The 23,118-nt window shown below is 36.7% G+C and overlaps 1 protein-coding gene across 1 annotated transcript in view; it reads right to left on the bottom strand.

Moving 5' to 3' along the window:
- LOC113194866 (calcium-activated chloride channel regulator 4-like) overlaps nucleotides 1-23,118 on the bottom strand; it is a 40,856-nt gene that overhangs the window by 6,721 nt on the left and 11,017 nt on the right. Inside the window, exons 7-13 of the mRNA XM_077791554.1 lie at nucleotides 21,230-21,457; nucleotides 17,207-17,384; nucleotides 15,614-15,720; nucleotides 13,083-13,298; nucleotides 12,296-12,563; nucleotides 10,379-10,549; nucleotides 613-855 (exon numbers count right to left, since the gene is read on the bottom strand). Coding sequence (XP_077647680.1) covers nucleotides 613-855; nucleotides 10,379-10,549; nucleotides 12,296-12,563; nucleotides 13,083-13,298; nucleotides 15,614-15,720; nucleotides 17,207-17,384; nucleotides 21,230-21,457 — 1,411 coding nt within the window. The remainder of the gene's footprint in view (nucleotides 1-612; nucleotides 856-10,378; nucleotides 10,550-12,295; nucleotides 12,564-13,082; nucleotides 13,299-15,613; nucleotides 15,721-17,206; nucleotides 17,385-21,229; nucleotides 21,458-23,118) is intronic.

Below are 23,118 nucleotides of genomic sequence, written 5' to 3'. Positions count from 1 at the left end.
GGCGCCACGCCTTCTGTAGCCGCAGGGCAGGCCACGCGAATCAGTTGGCCTGGATCTCCGCTGCCAGATTATTATACACCAATGTTTACAGCAATGTCATTCAAACTAGCCAAAAGCTGGGGGGGAAGAAGGCAAGTAGTATCCATCGACATGGACCTTTGCGATGCTCCCCCCGGGGCCGTGCCGTCCCACATGGATTTTTACAACCTCACATTGCCTCGGCCCCGGGCGGCCGGGAGGTGCCGAAGCCGGCACTGGAGCCGGACCGATCCAGAGCGGGAGGAGGAGGAGCGGGCCGGGGAGCTGGAGGGCGGGGCTCCATTTACTCTCAAAAATGTTGTTTACTTGTGCATAGTATATACTCACAAAAAAATTACTGCTTTTTAAAGAAACCTGAATTCTGACTTTTAAGCTCTGCCAAATGCTACTATCTTTATTTTAACCATGTTAAAATATCTCCTGTTTGATTGATTAAAAAATATTAGATTATAAAATTAAAAGTTCAGTGAGCTGTCAGTCAAAAACTGTTCTTTCCTAACCTGCCCATACACCCTTGCTTTTGCAATGAGCACCTTTAACTTAAGTTGAAACCACATGATACTTTATGCTTACCTGTTCCGACATCAAAATTATCTCCTGGCGCTGTCCATGTTAGATTGATCTGCTCCCCCTCAGGTGTGGCATCAAGGTCTGTGATTTGACTTGGAGGGAACAGGTCAGGCAAGGGAGCATTTGTAGTGCCTGGAACATTTGATACCACAAATGCACCTCCAGATGCTGTTCGGCTGAAATTCTCCAATATTGTCTGAGTATCCTCATTAGTTTCGGGTTTTGGTGGGTTCACTTCAATTACCCCTGCATTAAAAATTCACTAGTTCAAAATTAGCAAACAAATCACCTTCTTCATCCCACTGGTTTTTCCCCGCTTCATATGTATAATCAAATTTTTACTAAATCTTCTGACACAATCATAAGCACCAATTGCTGGGATAATTCACGTTTTAGTATCCTTTAGGATAAAATGAGATAACAAATTGCTCTAAAATGAGGACTACACTCAACAAGAATAAAGGTATATAATAATTCAATAATTCAATATATGCCTTTAAAAAAGTGTTGCTTTATTTCTCAAATTATCTTCAGGCTGGAATATACCTGGGGAAAAGCCAGTTTCCTTTCAACCACTCCATGCTGCAAGTGCTAAGGAATAATATTTATGATGGTATTCTAATTGCTAAGAAAAAGCCCCTAAAAGTCACAAGAGAAGTAACTATGCAAAGCAAAGTTAGCAAAGAATGCATTCTTCATGTTTATCATCACCTTGCTGTACACATTTTTTCTTTTGATTTAATGAAAACATTAATGACAAAAGGACAGTTAGTTAAATATCACTCTGAATACACTTTGTGTTAAAATTCATAGGAAGGATTATTCTTAACAAAATAGACTTGTAGACCAATGGTAGAGATTAGAGGACACAGAGAAACCCACATAAATACAATTATCTCATATTAGACAAAGGTGCCAAAAAAACATACATTGGAGAAAAGATAGCCTCTTCAACAAATGGTGCTGGGAAAACTGGAAATCCTTATGCAGCCAAATGAAATTAAGCCCCAATATCTCACCATGCACAAAACTCAACTCAAAGTGGATCAAGGACCTAGGAATAAAATCAGAGATCCTGTGCCTAACAGAAGAAAAAGTAGGCCCAAATCTGCATCATACTGGATGAGGTCCCAACTTCCTTAATAAGACTCCTGTAGTGCAAAAAATAAAATCAAGAATCAATAAATGGGATGGATTCAAGCTTAAAAGCTTCTTTTCAGCAAAAGAAACAATCAGTGAGGTGAATAGAGAGCCTACATTTTGGGAACAAATTTTTACCACACACACATCAGATAGAGCACTAATCTCTAGGATATATAAAGAACTCAAAAATATTAACACCAAAACAAAACCCCAATCAGTAAATGGTCCAAAGAACTGAACAGACACTGCTCAGAAAATGATATAGAATCAATCAACAAATATATGAAAAAATGTTCAACATCTCAAGCAATTAGAGAAATTAAAACCAAAACTACTCTAAGATTTCATCTCACTCCAATCAGAATGGCAGCTATTAAGAATACAAACAACAATATATGTTGTCAAGGATGTGGGGAAAAAGGCACACTCACACATTGCCAGTGGGACTGAAAATTGGTGCAGCCAATATGAAAAGCAGTATGGAGATTCCTTGGAAAACTTAGAATGGAACCACCATTTGACACAGCAATCTCACTCCTTGGTCTATACCCCCAAACAGCATACTATAGTGAAGCAGCCACATCAATGTTTAAAGCAGCACAATTGACAATAGCTAAATTGTGGAACCAACCTATATGCCCTTCAGTAGATGAATGGATAAAGAAAATGTGGTATATATACACAATGGAATATTACTCCACATTAAAAGAGAATAAAATCATGACATTTGCAGGTAAATGATGGAATTGGAGAATATTATGCTAAGGGAAGTAAGCCAACGTCTGAATTTTTCTCTAATATGTAGATGCTCATCCATAATGGGGATGGATGGGGGAGCATGGGAAGCATGGAGGAACTCTAGATAGAGCAAAGGGGAGGGAGTGGAGGGAGAAGTTTGGGGGATAGGAAAGATGGTGGAATGAGATGGACATCATTATCCTAAGTACACATATGAAGACACAAATGGTGTGACTCTACATTGTATACAATAAGAGACATAAAAATTTATGCTCTATATGTGTACTATAAATTGAAGTGCATTCTGCTAGACCTCCATAACCATCTTTAGTTGAGGCAACTACCAGTTTAGAACATCAGATAACCAGGTGGTATTTTGTTTATATTTGGATCTGTTAACATTATCCTTCCCCTCAAAGGTGAGGTATTGGAACCCTACAGGGGCATTACAAGCCTATAGGGTAAACATGGGAATGCCTCAGATCCACAGAACTGGAAAGGAAGATACTCGAGCAACATGGAAAGACAAGGGAAAAAAGTACCCCAAACATATCAAGATACCACATTATTAAAATCCATGGCCAGAACAACAGATGAAATTATAGCGAAGGAGTTCAGGCTGCACAAAATTAAAATGTTCTGTGAATTAAAGGATGATATAAGAGAGCAAATGCAAGCAGCAAAAGGTCATTTTGTCAAAGAGTTACATAAACAAATTCAGGAAGCAAAAGTTTACTTCAATAGGGAGATAGAGGTTCTAAAGAAAAACCAAACAGAAATACTTGAAATGAAAGAAATTATAAACCAAATTAAAAGCTCAATTGAAAGCATCACCAACACATTACACCACTTGGAAGACAGGACCCCAGACAATGAAGACAAACTATATAATCTTGAAAAATAATGTAGACTGCACAATGAAAATGGTAAGAAACCATGAGCAGAACATTCAAGAAATATGGGATAGCATAAAAAGACCAAATTTAAGAATTATTGGGATAGAGGAAGGCATAGAGTTCCAAACCAAAGGAATGAACAATCTACTCAATGAAGTACTATCAGAAAATTTTCCAAACATGAAAAATAAATTGGAAAACCAAATTCAAGAGGCTTACAGGACACCAAATGTACAAAATCACAACAGATCCACACCAAGACACATTATAATGAAAATGCCTAACATAGGAATAAAGAGATAAACTTAAAGCCATGAGAAAAAGGAATCAGATCATCAGCTGGCAGTCTGAAAGGGCGGGGAAACAGCTCAATGGGCATCACAGCAGAGGAACCAATCAGCTAGAAGTTGCTGGGGCCGCTGTGAACTAATCATCAGCTGGCAGTCTGAAAGTTTGCTGGGGCCCCTTTGGCTGTGGCTCTCAACATCTCCCCCTCTCTGTTTAAACAACAAGCATGTGGCTTAGGGACCATGCCTGCCTTAGGTTGTCCAATAGTACATATGGTCCTTACCCATTAAGGACGAGCTGACCTCAAGGTGTCAGCCTCCTGTCTTAGGTTGGTACCATTGCAATTGGATCTTACCTGTCACTGACTACCAGTCCAGTATACAGCCACACCTGTGGATAGGTCTTTGTACCAGCGGGGGGGGGGTGAGGTTCTTTGCCTCACCTCTGTTGGCCCCAAAATTTTAGCTGAATGATCATGACAAGCAGAAGGGAGGAAGATACACCAAGCCAATTGACGGCTCCTTTTGGAAAAATTGTACCACTGATGACATCATCAGCAAACATACCCCAACACTACCACAAGTCGCTGCACCAACAGATAGTTCACAATACATATAAGTGATACATAGTCCAGGCAAGTTCTGCAAGCAGTTCAGTGATGGCTATTGCAGAAGCTGTAGATTGGTTTTATCTTTGTCTTCACCGGCACTGGGATGAAGATAGGAATTCTGGCAATAATGGCTAAAGAAAAAAATTATGTAACATTCCAGAAGGCACTAAAAGAAAACAATTTTCTTAAAAATTTACATTATCTTGAAGAGAATTGTTAAATATAATGAAAAGGAAAGGTGACAGTAAACAAACAGATCTGTTAACCTCCTTTTTTGTTCACATATTAAAACAATCCTCAACAGCTGTTTACCCAATTTAAATTAAACCATTTAAATCACGTGAAAAAAAAAGTTAGTCTTGGTGTCAATCCTAGAGGATTGATACCTAACCATATTTGGCAGATGGACGTCACACACTTGCCAGAATTTTGAAAATTAAAATATTTGCATGTAATAGTTGATACTTCTTCTGGATTTTTGATGGGCTCCCTTCATGCCGGAGAAAAAACTAAAGATGTTATAGCTCATTGCTTACAAAATTTTGCCACTGTGGGCGTTCCAAAATAGTTAAAAACAGATAATGCCCCTGGTTATACTTCTACCTCTTTTAAACAATTTTGCTCATCATTTGGCATTACTCATATCCACAGGGACAAGGCATAGTTGAAAGATCTCATCAAACTATTAAAATGTACTTATTAAAGCAAAAAGATGGAATTGGGAAGGGGTATACATTCCCCAAAGATAAACTTAAAATAACCTTTTTTACTCTAAACTTTTTAAATTTAGATTCATCAGGACTTAGTGCTGTGGAAAGGCATATGTGTCCAAAAAATGTACATAAGCCCAAGGTACTTTGGAAAGATATTCTAACAGGACAATGGAAAGGTCCTGACCCAGTAATTGTCTGGAGTCGGGGGTCTGTTTGTGTGTTTCCACAGGGAGAACAGCAGCCGATTTGGATTCCAGAAAGATTAACTAAAGCGATTTCTACAGACCAAAAAGAAGATGATTTGGCTATTCTTACATCTGTGACAGAACCAGGATGCTTTTTTCAATATCTGTTTTATTATTGCCCTTTCCCATATCATGAAGTTTTATTTTGTTTTTTGAGTTCATACAGACCTAGGTTAATGTTTTGCTAATCAGTTCTATTTTTTGACTATAGAGTTTTTAAACATTGCAATGGAGATTTCACCTGTAAAAAGTTATAAGGCCTTTATATTATGTTTTGTGTTGCATGTATTATATTATGTGTGCACAGATGTGTTTTGTGTTATATGTTTGAATGTACATATGTCCATATATCATATATGATGAGCGCTCATGAAAAAATGGATCCAAATATTTTTTTTATTCACGTGATTTAAATGGTTTAATTTAAATTGGGTAAACCGCTGTTGAGGATTGTTTTAATATATGAACAAAAAAGGAGGTTAATAGATCTGTTTGTTTACTTTCACCTTTCCTTTTCATTATATTTAATAATTCTGTTAAAGATAAGGTACATTGTTAAGAAAATTGTTTTCTAAAAAAAATTGTTTTCTTTTAGTGCCTTCTGGAATCTTATATAATTTTTTCTTTAGCTATTATTGCCAGAATTCCTATCTTCATCCCAGTGCCGGTGAAGACAAAGATAAAACCAATCTACAGCTTCTGCAATAGCCATCACTGAACTGCTTGCAGAACTTGCCTGGACTATGTATCACTTATATGTATTGTGAACTATCTGTTGGTGCAGCGACTTGTGGTAGTGTTGGGGTATGTTTGCTGATGATGTCATCAGTGGTACAATTTTTCCAAAAGGAGCCGTCAATTGGCTTGGTGTATCTTCCTCCCTTCTGCTTGTCATGATCATTCAGCTAAAATTTTGGGGCCAACAGAGGTGAGGCAAAGAACCTCACCCCCCCCCCCCGCTGGTACAAAGACCTATCCACAGGTGTGGCTGTATACTGGACTGGTAGTCAGTGACAGGTAAGATCCAATTGCAATGGTACCAACCTAAGACAGGAGGCTGACACCTTGAGGTCAGCTCATCCTTAACGGGTAAGGACCATATGTACTATTGGACAACCTAAGGCAGGCACAGTCCCTATGCCACATGCTTGTTGTATAAACAGAGAGGGGGAGATGTTGAGAGCCACAGCCAAAGGGGCCACAGCAAACTTTCAGACTGCCAGCTGATGATTGGCTCACAGCGGCCCCAGCAACTTCTAGCTGATTGGCTCCTCTGCTGTGATGCCCATTGAGCTGTTTCCCTGCCCTTTCAGACCACGGAGCTGCTCATTGGGGGACTTTTTTGGCTCTGCCCACGCAACCCAGCCAATCGGCCTCAAGAGCAGGAGGATTGTGGGAGGTGGAGAGGCTTGTGGTTGAGAGAGAGGCTTGTGGGAAGCAGGTGGTGGCAGTTGGGCTCTGAGGGTTTTTCCTGAGGAGCTATTTTGTTTGGCCTGTGTAGTTCTAAAAATAAAGTTCGTTTCTTTTGACAAGTGGCTCCTGAATTGTGCCCAGCCAGACTGTGGCATCAGATTACATACAGGGGAAAACCAATCAGGTTATGTGCAGATTTTCCAACCTGGACCCTAAAAGCTAAAAGACCCTGGAACAACATAGATCAAGTTCTGAAAGAAAATGGATGCCAACCAAGAATCTTGTAACCAGCAAAATTAAGCTTTAGATTTGACAATGAAATAAAAACCTTCCCTGATAAACAAAAGTTAAAAGAATTTAAAACTAGACATCCTAAAGGCTATCTATCTACATTAAGCCCCAGGCCAACATCATTCTAAATGGAGAAAAATGAAGGCACTCCTTCTAAAAACTGGAACAAGACAGGGATGCCCTCTTTCACCACTTCTATTTAACATAGTTCTTGAAACATTGGCCAGAGCAATGAGACAGATGAAAGAAATTAAAGGGATATGTATAGGGAAAGAACTTAAATTAGCACTATTTGCTGTTGATATAATTGTATACCTAAAAGACCTCAAAAGCTCCACCAGAAAACTTCAAGAACTAGTAAATGAATTCAGCAAAATAGAAGAATACAAAATCAACACCCATAAATCAAAGGCATTTCTGTATATCAGTGACAAATCCTCTGAGAGGGAAATGAGGAAAACTACCTCATTTACAACAGCTGCAAAAAACAAAAACAAACAAAAAAAAACACAAAAACTTGGGAATCAACTTAACAAAAGAGGTGAAAGATCAATACAATGAAAACTATAGAACTCTAAGGAACGAAATCAAAGAAGACCTTAGAAGATGGAAAGATCTACCTTGCTTTTGGATAGGCAGGATTAATATTATCAAAATGACCATACTTCCAAAAGCACTATACAAATTTAATGCACTTCCAATCAAAATCCCAATGGCATTCCTCATAGAAATAGAAGAAGCAATCATGAAATTCATCTGGAAAAATAAGAGACCCTGAATAGCTAAAGCAATCCTTAGCAGGAAGAGTAAAGCAGGTGGCATCATTGTACCAGACCTTAAACTCTACTACAGAGCAATAGTAACTAAAACAGCATGGTATTGGCACCAAAACAGACTGGTAGACCAATGGTACAGAATAGAGGACACAGAGACTAACTCACAAAAATAACAATTAACTTATATTAGACAAAGTCACCAAAAAACATGCATTGGAGAAAAGATAGTCTCTTCAACAAATTGTACTGGGAAAACTGGAAATACATATGCATCAAAATGAAATTAAACTGCTATCTCTCACCATATTCAAAACTCAACTCAAAGTGAGTCAAGGACCTGGGAATACAACCAGAGATCCTGCATCTAATAGAAGAAAAAGTAGGCCCTAAACTCCATCGTGTGGGAATTGGTCCCAACTTCCTCAATAAGACTCCTATAGTGCAAGAATTAAAACCAAGAATCAATAAATAGGATGGATTCAGACTAAAAAGTTTCTTGTCAGCAAAATAAACAATCTGTGAGGTGAACAGAGAGCCTAAATCTTACAAGCAAATTTTTACCATTCACACATCAGATAGAGCACTAATCTCTAGGGTATATAAAGAACTCAAAAAGTTAAACACCAAGAAACAAATAAGCCAATCAATAAATGGGCCAAAGACATGAACAGACACTTCTCAGAAGAGGGTATACAATCAATCAACATATATATGAGAAAATGTTCATCATCTCTAGCAATTAGAGAAATGCAAATCAAAACCACTCTAAGATATCAACTCACTCTTGTCAGAATGGCAGCTATTGTGAAGACAAACAATAATAAGTGTTGGAGAGGATGTGGGGGAAAAGGCACACTCATACATTGTTTGTGGGACTGCAAATTGGTGCAGCCAATATGGAAAGCAGTATGGCGATTCCTTGGAAAACTAGGAATGGAACCATCATTTGACCCAGCTATCCCTCTCCTTGGTCTATACTCAAAGGATTTAAAAACAGCATACTACAGGGACACAGCCACATCAATGTTTATAGCAGCACAATTCATAATAGCTAAACTGTGGAACCAACCTAGATGCCCTTCAATGGATGAATGGATAGAAAAAATGTGGCATATATACACAATGGAAATTACTCAGCAATAAAGGAGAAAAAATCAGGGCACTTGCAGGTCAATAGATGACCCTAGAGAAGATAATGCTAAGTGAAGTTAGCCAATCCTAAAAAGAACAAATGCCAAATGTTTTCTCTTATATAAGGAGGCTGATTCATACTGGGGTAGAGAGAGGGTACATGGGAGGAATAGATAAACTCTAGATAGGGCAGAGGGCTGGGAGGGGAAGGGAGGGGTCAGGAGTTATCAGGGATGGTGAAATGTGATGAACATCATTATTCAAAGTTCATGTATGAAAACACGAATTATTGTGAACATAAATTATATACAATCAGAGATATGAAAAATTGTGCTGTCTATGTATAATAAGAATTGTAATGCATTCCACTATCATGGGAGCAAACACTGATTTTCATTTTGATGTGAGCTACTGATGTGTGTGCAACTTCTGGCTGTACTGTAGGAATACTTCAATTCACTGGGAACATGCTCTCTTGCTAGTATTTTAGTAGTAGAAATCTGACAGTGAACCTTCTGAGAAACATTATGCTTGGTGTATTCTGTTGCTTTATGTCTCATTTTAAATTGAGCATTAAAGGAATGGATTATTGTAGTTGTAACATTGCCAATATATCTATCTAGAGACCTGTTGTTATTTCTGCCTTCAGTGAAAATTTTGTCCCAGGAAAGGCAGGATTGCAATTTTTTTTCTAACAGAAGGTATTGCTATAGTGTATTCTTGGTTATCAAAAATACTCATGTAGGTTTGGGATTTTAAACTGGTGAATATTCATGATACACAGAAAAGCCCGATGCACACTATGATTTCAATCACACAAAATGAGATGTTGTATATGGACATGCAGGTTCTGAAAGGACATGTCCAGCTAAGCTACTTGTGACTCCATGACTTTGTTCTTGCTTGTGTTTTTCTGTTTCCTATAATATGCATATTAACTTTTAAAATATAAAAGCAGTTTAAAGGCAAACAAACCAGAAAACACCATTACAAATAAATGATTATTTTTTTTTAAAGAGAGAGTGAGAGAGGAGAGAGAGAGAATTTTTTTTTTAGTATTTATTTTTTAGTTCTCGGCCGACACAACATCTTTGTTGGTATGTGGTGCTGAGGATCGAACCCAGGCCGCACGCATGCCAGACGAGCACGCTACCGCCTGAGCCACATTCCCAGCCCAATGATTATTTTTAATAGCACATGTAATCTAAAGGATAAATTCTGCTTATACTTAGGCTCAAACATATTGATTTGTTTTCTTGTCCTGAGCTGAAAATTTGGCATATTTTTGTTGATATCATGATGGTTTCCCAAACTGACATAATGCTAGCTAACAGTTTTTAAGTGCTTACTAGGTGCCGGACATTATTCTAAAGCCTAGATTAATTTGGAGTCAATTAGCTAAGAACTTTATTCTAGAAGTGGGAAAAGCTACGTTTTGAGTTGTAAGATGTTTGAAGCCTCAATTATACCAAACCCCAAATATTATTCTATCTATGCATGAATTCAGACGCCATGAGCTACTCACCATCTACCACCCAGCCTGGTATATAGGCAGCTCTATTCCGTGGGTGCCGCAAGCTTCGACTGGCAGAGTCTGTTCCTCCGTGAGCTCGCACTTTTAAGTTATATCTGCCATTTTCTGAATAAGATGTAAAGTACCTGGAGTAGACCCCATCTTCTTTGAAAGAATCAGCACCTTTTCATAGAAATGAAGAAATAAATGATTGTAAATACAAAGAGAAATTCATGCATTTTCCAAAACAACAAGCTGTGGCCTCTATAACATGTCCTCTCCACCAGGCTTCATATTTAGGGTTTGATCTTTTGGAGAATATTTCCATTATGCTCTGTCAGCTCAAAATATTGTTGAATTGAGACTCAAGTTATTTTTATACCTTTATATCCATATACCACATATATACACATTTATACTTGTGTATGTATAATAAATACATAAATATCTCATATTTTTGTCCTTTATCAATTTAAATATATTTTATGGTACTACTCTTACCATTTCTCTGCCATTTGCTTTGTTTTCACCTTAATTTATCTAGTCATATTAATTTATCTAGTCATATGTCATTCTTGTATTTAAATAAAAAAATGTCCACAATAGGAAAAAAAAAAGTGACTTTGTGTAGGATCTAATTCTCACTCAAGCCAACTACAATTATTTGTTCTGCTTTATCTTCAACAACTCTTCCTTTTTCTTTTCTCTGGTCTTTGCTGATCCATTAATTTTCTGTTCTGACACAGAAAAATCCCATCTTCTATTGGAATAAAAATTGGAGGATTTCAGGAACACTATATCATAAGTATACTTCTTGATAACACTAGCATTGGTGTCACCTGTTATATTGCAAAACACGTATCTTGTGGGGTATAAATTCTAAATCAGAGGGTATTAAGTGAAGTCCTTGAACCACCACTATCTGTATGTCTATAAGTATAGGGATTATCAGACATGTAAATTTCTCATACTACCTAGGGAAGGGCCTTGGCATTCCATATTTTAATCAAACTCTCCAGATGATTCCCTGTATGCTAAAGTTTGAGAATGCCTACACTAAGCCATTGTTAATCACCAATGCCTTCTTAAGTAAAGGCATTTCAAACTAGATACTTCCCAATTAGCTAAATATTCATCTGATAAAATGCTAAGAAATCAAACAAGATACAGATAGGTTTTATATACTGCAGATAGTTTTGTGGAAAGGGAAAGAAAAGGCAAAGGACAGTTGTGTAAATATCGTTATGCCTAAAGAAGGAATTGAGTTGCATGTAAGGATACTTTGCCAACTCTAGTTGAAGACAGTATTATCAAAAGAGTGAATAAATTACATTGTGGAAGGTACTGATTCAAATCTGTAATCATTCATATGTGAATCAAATTGCTTCTTTCCTTGCTCACTGATCTCTTACCAGAAGCCAGCACAGTTCCTTCTTTCCTACTTGTAACACCTGGTATCTGATGCCCCAGTGAGGAGCCCTCCTTTCTTCAGTTAGCTCCTGCTGCCCCTGGGCCTTAGCTCTCAAAACTCTTGTCATTTTTTTTCAGTTGTTGGCAGTTACTCTTGCTTCTCTACCTTTTCCTACCAGGGGCCCAGGTAGTACCACTAGATCTCATCTGACTGCTTTTGCTTAACCGTCTCTGAGCAGACTTTCTTGATGATGTTCCCCTATGAAACACTTGCCAGGCATTTCTGATGCTGTCCTCAACTGTCTGAATGAGATCTACTTAAATGGTTATGGCCAATAATAATAACAAATAACATTTATTGTCAACATTGATTACAGGTTTTATCTGATAGAATTCCCTGCAGGTTCTGCTATTTCTCCATTCCTTGGGTATCTATCTTACTGCCCCATTTTGACACAGGACCCTTACCATATCCTGAGTTTTGAAAATATAGGCTTATTCATAAAACCAGTGAATTACCTGCACCATTGTCCAAAAGTTCCAAAACTTGTGTTTTTCCACTGTTTGATTCAATGATCGCAGTCACACTGGCTCCAAGAATGGGGAGATACCCTTGGAGAACTTGTGCATAAACGATCATCGGGCTGGGGAAGCTGTTTGTATCTTTGTTCATTTTAGCATTCACTGTGATTGGAGGCATAGAAGAACTTGCTGCCCGAGAGGTTACTGTCATGGTTAGTGTTTCTGTGTTTGCTTTGGCCTGAAGACTGTAAGTCCAAGTGCCCACCTAAAATTTCCAGTGGAAAGATAGTAAGTTTCCAGAGTTAAATCATATTCTGGTTTCTATTATTCAAATCTACAATAAATCTTAGAAGTATGAAGTATGATAAACAGGGTTTTGATGGCGTGAGGTTTTAAAATGGTGTGAGTTGGGGTTCAGGCAGATACTCTGATTATTGTCATGTATGGTGACTGTATTTTGTGACATCCTCATCTGGAAAAAGTAATTAGTGGACAGTCTGCCTTTGGTCTTATTCATTGACCTCATCAGCAATCTGCACACTAACTGCACAAAATCTTCCCATAGTTTTTCCTGAAAGTTCTTGTTAGACTTTCTCCTGATGCAAGAGTTCTTTATTTCATTTTCCTGCTATCTACTACAGTCTTTAGGGTCACAAAGTCAAGGAGAGTGCATCACAAAATGATTTTGTAGATGATATGATCATCAATACTCACACTTATGACATTAAACAATTTATTTTCAGCTTTCAAAAATTCAGAGGAAGTCTAAAAACTGATTACTTACCTGTGCAGTTCCTGGAATGCTGAGATAGGCCATTTTGGAAATAGTGTCCTGTGTGAAAGCTTCTGTCAGTGTCCCACTGGGATTCCAGAGAGAAATACTGGGAGGATTTTTTTCCCATGTGACAAGAAAGAATGTTTCCTTTCCCACAGTGCTATCGATTATTACAGTGTCATTCATCCAGAGATCATTGTCCAGGGTTAATCCCTTACTTTCGAGCTGTTTAGATATATTTTAAAAATCAATGATTGTAGAATAGAATAATTTTATTCTTTTTCTTTTAAAGATCAGTCTCAATTTCTCATCTAAATACAATCTTATATATGGCCACCTTACTCTTGGGATCTTTCTGAAACTCATTGATATGTAGCAGTTGTTAGCTAGAATGTATGGAAATAGAGGATCTGAGAGAAAAACAGGATATAAAAGAGCTGTAGATCAGGAGAATGAATTTACAGTTGGGCACAGGAAGTGATTATTTTTTTCCCAGACCCATACTAGTCTTTACTATTAAAGGGTACTATAGACAGCGAAGGACTATTGGGGGTATGTATGTGTGTGTGTTTGTGTGCATGCATGTTTGATTACCCTTAGTTTACCCATTTTCATGATGATCCAAGAAATGATGTTTATGGGTCATTTGAGCATTTGACAGAGAGTGAGAGCTTTACAAATAAGGACCATAAATCATTGGGAAAACACTCTCACGGATATTTTCCTGGTCTGAAATCTTGAAATAGTTTTTTCATACAGGATAGAGAGTGAAGCTCTCGACAGCAAACACAAAAGGGGAAACTGATGTGTACAGGATGGAATCTTGAGACAAAGACCAAGTAAAATGTAGGACCATCTCAAGGAGGAACTTTTAAGAAGCTATTCAAGTCTTTGTGGGTAGCACATAGTCTAGGAGAGCCCTCTTTTGCTTAATTACTATTTTTTAAAGTGACAAAAATTGTATAAGTTTATCATATACAACATGATGTTTTGAAAAGTATACACATCATGGAAGGGCTAAATCAAGCTAATTTACATGAGCATTACCTCACATCCTTGTCATTGTGTGTGTGTGTATGTGTGTGTGTGTGTGTGTGTGTTTGTGATAGGACTGAAGTCCTCTCAATGAGGATGTCATTCATGTTATTAAGTATCATCATCATGTTTGTATGATAGATCTTTTGAACTCATTTCTATTTAACCGAAATGTTGTATCCTTGTCTAACATCTCTCCAATTCCTACATTCTACCAGTTGTTGATAATGATCATTCTACTGTTTGCTTCTCTGAGTTCAACTATTTAAGATCATGCACTTTTGTCTTTCTGGGCCTAGCTCATTTCAGGTAACATAAAGTCTCAGAAGGTCCAACTTGATCCACTCACTACATGCTTCCTAAGTAGAGCATTTTCAGAACAATAAGAAATCTCATCTCTACTTCAACGTACTCCACAACAAAACACACCCTCATGCTGATAAAAGTGAGTGGATTCTACTTGAAGCATCATTGTTATAAAAATCGTCATCTCCTGTTAAGTGAATATGTCTTTTATTTAAGAAAGTATTATTATGCTGTAAAATCTCCAAAGCAAAATGCAAATATTCTAAGCCACAGGCTACAGCATCTATGCTCTACTTATTGTTGGAAAATAGGTCCGTCTAGGTGATCATGGTAAGTTTTAATGTAGAGAGTAACTTGATGAATAGAAAAACTGAACACGGAAGTCTTGACATAGGAGGTATGACATAGACTTTTGGAAAGAAGAGAAATTTTGATGGAAATAGCCTATGTTGACATCATAGATGGGATCTGAATTAAAGAACAAATGCTTAATCAAAGTTCTTGAATCTAAGTAACAAAAAATGATGGTGCTATTGTAACATAGATGAGAAAAAGAATTGAGTTCAGAAGAGAGTTGAGTAAAATAAAATGCCAGCAAAAAATGTGGTTGAAGAGGTGGGAGAAGCCCTAGCCTTGTAGATACAGAATAATCTTTCACCCTTTCTTTCTCCTGTTTATTTCCAAGATACGCTTCTTATGTTTCCAAATTAGGCACTTGAATTCATTTGTCTAAATTTATTTTATAAGAGTGAAGGATAAGGAAAGCTTGAAAACATGAATTTTTTTAAAAAAATACATTCATTCAAAAATGGTTGCTTTTTTTTAAATGAAGTCCTTTGATGGAAAATGTATGTAATTAGGTTTTAATATTATTCCTTAACCAAATTCTATGGGAATATGAAAAAAATCTTAGCTCTCTTACCATTTATTTTACTCTTTTTTTTCATTTTCCTCAAAGGTTTATTATTTTTTTTTCTAATTCTGCTCTTTCTTTTTCTTTCTTTTTTCTGGTATTTTCCTCTGATTTTAGCACTCAATTGGGTTGATTATTTCTAGGATAACTTCTATTTCTGGCTTAAGTTTTGATTTTAATTAGAAATTTACTTTGCGATAAACATAGAACTCAAAACTTAAGACTACAAATTCTTTTCAGTTATGGTAAATGCAAGCAGAAAAGCCCCAGTAGTGGGAACTCTGACCTGAAATGACTTCTGGGTGGGATCAGCATTTTCTGATGTAAGGGCCCCAAAAGCATCAATGAGGCCATTGTTCTCCGCATTATCTGAAGCATAAATATGTTTTCCTCCTAAAATGTAAATGCATTAATTAGTTTGCTTTCTAGAAAATAAGTACATTTTAGTGATTAATAAGGTAACATTTTAAACAAAATACGTTTCAGTACATATTATTAAAATAGAGTAATGTCAGATAGCTATAAGTTTTAACTCTGAAATGCCAATTTAAAAATATAACTAGGAAGCAGAAGCTACTTTAATACCTCAACATCAAAATATCAGCTACCTGAAATACATCAAATAATCGTGGACAATGACAGAAAATGTTACAGTTACACGTGGTTAAGCTTGCAGTCTTTACACAACCCTTTCAGGAATTATTTAATTTTATTTAGGATATAGTTCTATCAAAGTGGTTTTTAGATATTACAGGCATAGTAGATCAAACAGAAAATTAGAAGATAATATATAAATTAGTAAGATATTATATGCTGAGGTATCCTGACAATGAGATATCTTCTATCTCATTGACAGGAGATAGAAGAAAAGTAAGCAGTAAAGACAAGTTCAAAAAGTACTACTACTCAATAGAATACTTGGAAGAGATTTAAATTTTAGTTTTGCTATAAAAGCACTTTGGATGGGCATGGCAACTCAGGCATGTAAAACTAGCTACTTGGGAGACTGAAGCAGGAGAATTACAATTTTGGAGCCAGTCTTGGCAACTTTAGAAATAAAATCCTGTCTCAAACAAAACACCAAAAAAAAACAAACAAAACAAATCAGAAACACCTTAAAATGATGAGTTTATACAACTAACAGAAAGTTTATATTTGTGCCATTAAAGCTAATTTGATAAAATATTTGGCACTCATGTTGTGAATTATATTTTTTTCTGCTATGTTTAGAAGATATTAGAAACATAGTCTGTTTTCATCACATCTTTGTATCTAAAATAACAGCTACTATTGTTAATATTTATCTATAAATTTCTGTTATTTGGATATTTTGGCTGAGCTAATGTCAGTTGTGGCTTCCCACCTCACAGCCTGCTTCACAGATGGGCACATATGCTCTGGCCTCACAGGAATACCATTACTTCCATCACATTGCTTCCATCACATTGTCACTCCAACACGATTTTTTTGGTTCATTGCCTGATTATCTTCTCTCACCCTCTTTCCTTCCCAGGGAAATTTAATACCTTGTTCAAGGTCTAGCTCAGAAGTCACCTAGTTGCTGAGACCTCCTTGCCCCTATACTCTACAACCTTGGGAGAATTGATGGCTTCCTCTGCACACACAGAATTTTATTCTTGGATAGTCCTACTGTTATGAAGGAATATTATATGATTATGATATAATTTGCAGTTTTATTTGCCTCTCCATACAACTGAATTCTGAGTACTGTGAGAACAGAGATTGGGTCTGGTTTGACTGTGGTTTCCAACTCCTGGCCCAGGACTTTCAAACTAGGAGTTTAAGAGAAGTTGTTGAGTTGTTAGCCTCTTTATATTCATTGGTATTAAAGGTCTAGAATATACAGATCATGTTTTACCTGTTTCAGTGCTCATCTGTATTACTGCTTGTTCAGCAGATGGCCCCAAAGCAATTAAATGAATGATGGCCCCACTCCGTTTCACAGCATCAACACATCTTCCTGTAGTGCTGTCCTCCCCATCAGTCAGCAGCACTATTTCAGACCCATCTATTTGGGGGTTTAGCTTTTTAATCACCTGCAAGCATAATTCAGACCACAATTACCATCCTAGATCCAAAAGACCAATGGGAAATTAGAGAAAAATCATAGAGAAATAAACAATAGAGTGAAGAACAGAAGAGATAGTCTCTTTTAAAATCATAGAATCTGAAATCAACAATCCCCAGGGAAACTTAAACATTATCTTTTTCTGTTTCTCTGACCCCCTGCTCATTATATGGATTATTTATTCTAATGTAGGTAGGTGGGAGCAGGGCTTTGAAAAATCACCTAGACCAAATGACAGTGATATCTCAGCCTAGAAAATTCAGGTCAACCAGACACCTAAAATATAATTGTGGACTGTAGCAGTAAATATTTTTCTGCTTTCTTTGACTGGACTATTCTACAACAAAGTTTTAGTGAAAAATTTCTATTGTACATACAGATAGATGCATTAAGATTTCATCTCAATAAAGGGAACATCAGGAAGGAGGAGAGAAGGGGAAATACTTGGGACTAAATTTGAGCTAATTATATTCCATGCTTATATAGTTCTGTCAAAAAGAACAATAATATTATGTAAAACTGAAATGAACTAATAAAGAAAACAATCCCCCTCAATATTAAAAAAATTCATTAATTCCAACTAGAAAACTCTCAGCATACTTTTAAAAAAAGATATGTTAAATTCTAAGCATGTTGGGGTTAGAGACCTTGTATAACTTTATTTTACTTTTAAGAGTAACTGACACAGAACTAAGTATATTAATGGTATTCAAAAACTACATGAATAATATTTATTAAATTTTATTTGCAATTTGAATTGCTTTCCTAAAAGACCAACAGTTTGAACCTCAGAATTCTGAATCCAGATGGCTGTGATGGAGGATAAAGAGAACTGAGCCTAGAATAGCATTTCTATTTCATCTTCTCTGTCAATTTTAATTAGTAGTGGCTTCTTTGAGCACCATTTTGGAAAACTGAGTCCAGTCAGCAGGGAAAAAAAAGTCAGGTTTTCAGTGGCTTCCCTGCTCATGGAGTGGAGGCATGTATAGTTTTACAGAAGAGGTTTTAGAATATAGAAATCCCTAATAAAGCTGGCATCTGGGGAAAAATCATCACCCTCATTACAATTTGTATATGTTTTGAGCAAAAGTGACTTATATATATTTTAATACATGGAAAATATGCTCTGACTTGCATTGAAATCAAACTTAAGAGTAAACTTTTATACACTTATGACATTTATACAGCATCCCAAAGTCACTCCTCCCCGACAAAGGCAAACGAAGATCCAAATGAAGTAGCATTCTGTCTCCTTCATCTCTCCCTTTTTTGTATTAGTTTATTCACTGACCACATGCAGTGGGTCAGCCACTGTGCTGAAATTTAGTAGGAACTACAGAGTTCCTGAATTCATGGAGAGAATTCAATTCATTTCAATAGTCCTCACTGAATTTTGTGTCTGAGACTGAGGAAATGTGAAGATGAATAAGAAAAAATACAACAGAGTACTCTGTAATTCAAGAGAAATGACAAATTATAGAGTTCCCATTTACTGAACATTGACTAGGTTAACTATGTTTTACATAGTATGTAATTTACAAAGCCCAAGCTCCTAAACTGTCTCCCTGTTACCACTCTTGCTCCCTACACTTGGTTTTACATGGGGCAACCAGGTCACCTTCCTAAAATATAATTGATAATGAGATTCTGATGTTTCAAATCCTTCAGTAGCATCTGTTGTGCTTAAAACAAATTACAAATCTCTTATATTTTTTGAAGCTTTGAATTATTTAGCCGTCATCTAATTTTCCAACCGTATTTCATACCTCCTCCTTTGCAATTCTCCAGTGCCACCAGATTCTATCATTTCTTAGAATAATCCAGTTTTTCCTCACCTCTTTCCAAGGAACTTTGTGCTTTCCTTATATGTTAACCACTGGCTCCTTCTCATCTTTCAAGTCTTAGTTTATATGTCACTTTTTAGGGAAGGCCTCAATGGCCTCTTTTTCTGCAATGATTCCTCTTTTCCCAGTTACTCAAAATCACCTTTTTGGGTTCTTTCACAACACTGTCTCCATAATGTTCATTACTGTTTGTATTCACCTATATGGTAAAATCTGTTCCCCATACAGCAAACACCACAGAGGGAAGCAGCTTTGATTGGCCCATACCAGCTAGACATTAAATACATGTTGAATAAATGAAAACATGAACAATCTTATGTGCTGGCTTTAATTATCCCATTTTATTAATGAGGAAGTGAAGGACTAGAGAGGTCAAGAATCATGTTTAGGGTACAAAGCTAATAGTGACAATTGATTTGAATGCAGTCCTTCATTTGATAAATCTACGCTTAAAATTCCATGTAATTCATAAAAGAGACTATATAGGGTTGTGGAGGGGCAGAAAAAGCTACAAGGAGAGAGATTTTGAAGAACTAGTAGAATTTTAACATGTCAATGTGGGAAAGAAGACGCATTTTAGGTAGAGGATTTGCATGTGCATAGGTACAGGGACAGATAGCATACAGTGGGGATTGGAGAAAAATGTGCACAGTAAGTTCTTGGGGTATAGAGCATCAGGAGGGGAAAACAGAGAAAAAAGGCTGGGAGATAAAGGAGGGCAATCTTAGTGTTTGTAGACTTGGGGAAACTTCAGATTGAAGAATTCAGACAACTTATAGACTGTGAAGGAGTAGAGAGTGTTTCTAATTAGGAAAGTGACAATTGATACTAATGCTGTGTTAAAGATGACAATTTGCATAAAATTTATAATACAGTAAAGATCATTATAAGTATGTAACTGAAAAACTTCACTTCATCTTCAAAATGATCTTATGAGGTTGGCATTCCCATGTCCTCTAATTTATAGATATAGAGACCAAAACATTTGCCTAAGATTACAAAGCTAGCAAGTGGCCAAGCCAGTACTCTGACATGAAAGTTCATACCCTAACTCACAGGCTTACTCTAGATAGGATTAATAGTCAGTACTCTGTCTGCTTTAATAGATAGGTGTAACTTTGCTCTGTCTGAATGCCACATAAACAAAAAGGAGAATTGGCCTAAAGTGGAATCACACTTCATTGTCCCCAAAGTTGATGACTTTTCTGTCCATATACTCTTTTTTGCTTGCATTTTTAAAATTTTTTTATTATAATTTGTTATATATGACAGCAAAATGCATTATAGATCATATTATACATATAGAGCACAATTTTTCATATATCTGGTTGTATACAAAGTATGTTCACACCATTCGTGTCTTCATACATGTACTTAGGGTAATGATGTACTTCTCATTCCACCACCTTTCCTACCCCCACACACCCTCCCTTCCCCTCCCACCCCTTTGCCCTATCTAGAGTTCATCTATTCCTCCCATGCTACTCCTTCCAACCCCACTATGAATCAGCCTCCTTATATCAGAGAAAACATTCGGCATTTGGTTTTTTGGGATTAGCTAACTTCACTTAGCATTATCTTCTCCAACTCTATCCATTTACCTGAAAATGCCATGATTTTATTCTCTTTTATTGCTGAGTAGTATTCCATTGTGTATATATGCCACATTTTTTTATTTACTTAACTGATGTATTTAGCACCAACTCTCCTATTGTAACAAAAGCAAAGTCCTTGACCTTATTGGGTGTATAAAGTAGTGGCACTTTTATACTTATTTATTCCCCCACATTTTATTCATTGATTTGCCAATCCATTAAAAATCAAAAGAATTTTTTCTGTGGTTCTATGTCTCCTAAGATTAATTATGCCATAACTAGGCTGCACATATATGCAGCAGCACTTCACATGAAAATATCCTGAAAACAAATAACCAAAAAAGAACAAAATGCATTTGTGGTATGCTTTTCACCTGAAATGCAGCTTCAATTCCATAGCAGATAGAAGTTCCTCCAGAAGCTAGCGTAGGTAAACTCTCCAAGAGCTTGTTTCTTTCACTGTTACTTTTTATTTGGATTAGCTCACTTTTAACACTGGCTACACTATCAAAGTGAACCATCCCTACCCAGGATCCATTTTCAACAGTCTGTAGTAGGAAATATTTTGCTGCTTGATTCATTCGATTGAGGCGACTGGAAATCTGAATAAAAAAGGATAAGAAAACAAACATGTGGTTTTCAAATGAAATAATAGCTAACAATACAAAATGAGTGCATGAACTTTATTGGTAAGAAATCTCTACCAATATTAACTGGTATTATTGAAGAAAGCAATTATTCAATTGGTAAAATTGAAAAATATTATTATTTGTATTATGGAACTCATACAGTAGAGTAAGGAGCTCATATTTTTTTTAATTAGAGCTGATTCCTGCAGCTAAACATTCAAGTTAGAGATGGAAGCTAGGGAGGTTGATTGAGTTGCTAGTGATGATACACATTTTAGAGCCTCTCTAATTACTCCTGGGAGTCTCTATGCCTGTTGTCCTAGGATGACATCACACCCCAGAATTCACAAATCCAACAGACTATCTTGACTTCCACCCAGGAACTGAAATGGTCCATTCATTGGGGACTATTCTACCCAAAATGTGAAACTTCCTTGAGCTAAAGCTAAATACCGAGAAGCCCAGTCCTAACCCCCCTCCTTTCCTCTTCTCCAAACCTTTCCCACCACTTCTTTGACAATGGATTAATTGGAATTGGTTTTTTGGTAACCCTTCAGGACTTACATCCTTCTTCCCTGGCATTGGATTTCCAAGGATATATACATTTGTTTTTTCCATCCCTCATCACCATCCTTCCTCCCCAAAACTCATACCCAAGTTTCCCTCTGAACTTCCTGACCAAATTATAGGAAAAAAACTACTATACCCCCCCAATTTTAGTGCTCTCCACTATTTTGCTTTGACATTAACACTGAATTTGCCATAAACCTGTCTATGGGAGACTATTCATCTGCCAATCGGGAACCTCTTCTTCTCTCCTCAGTGACATTTCCTGACCACTTCATGGGCTACTATCTAGCACTTTGCTGCTCTCTCTGAAACTGTGTGTTATTGTGGTTAATTTCATTAATCTGTGTCTTTCTCTGCCCTTTTTCAATAACTACCCATATTCCATTTGCTGAAGCTTTTATTCCTGGCCTTCAGCATGCTTTGTTCTGCCTCAAATATGCCGAATATATGTTCTGGGTGCTTTATCACATTGCATCTTCTTGTTTTAGTCCATTAATTTCAACAATTATTATTTATCACCTTATGTGATTAACTCTGTTATAAGCTAAGGGGGAAGGTGCTTCAGACAAGATTCCACTTCCTAGAAGAACTCCCAAGCTAGTTGGAAAAGACATGTGTGATTTAAATATAATACACAGTAATAGAAGTATGCATAGGGCAGTGTTGGGAATCAACAGATAGGCCTACAGCAGCCTATAAACCCAGAGCATCTCCTGGGTGAGTGCCTCAATTTTGTAGAATAAATATAACTTGTTCAGGTAATGAGAAAAGGGAGAGAAAATTTTTATGTTGAACTCTGAACTTCTGATAACATGGACATATATTCTCAGAGCCTAATACAATGCTTTCCATTCACCAAAATATAATGGAATGAATGGCTGCCTCTAGATAGATATTCTTTATAATGATTTTTCTTTGTGTTTTTGAGCATAAAGAGGTCACTTGTATAGTTGATACAAATAAAATAAAGGCCTGTTCAGAATTCTACCGAAAGCTTTTATTCTTTGAATTGGAATGGGGTTTAGTATCTACTAATCCACTCTATCTTTACATTGCTGAAGCAT

This window comes from Urocitellus parryii, chromosome 11 (assembly GCF_045843805.1).
Source record: "Urocitellus parryii isolate mUroPar1 chromosome 11, mUroPar1.hap1, whole genome shotgun sequence".
In the NCBI taxonomy this organism is placed as follows: Eukaryota; Metazoa; Chordata; class Mammalia; order Rodentia; family Sciuridae; genus Urocitellus; species Urocitellus parryii.
This window is presented reverse-complemented; position numbering and strand designations above follow the sequence as displayed.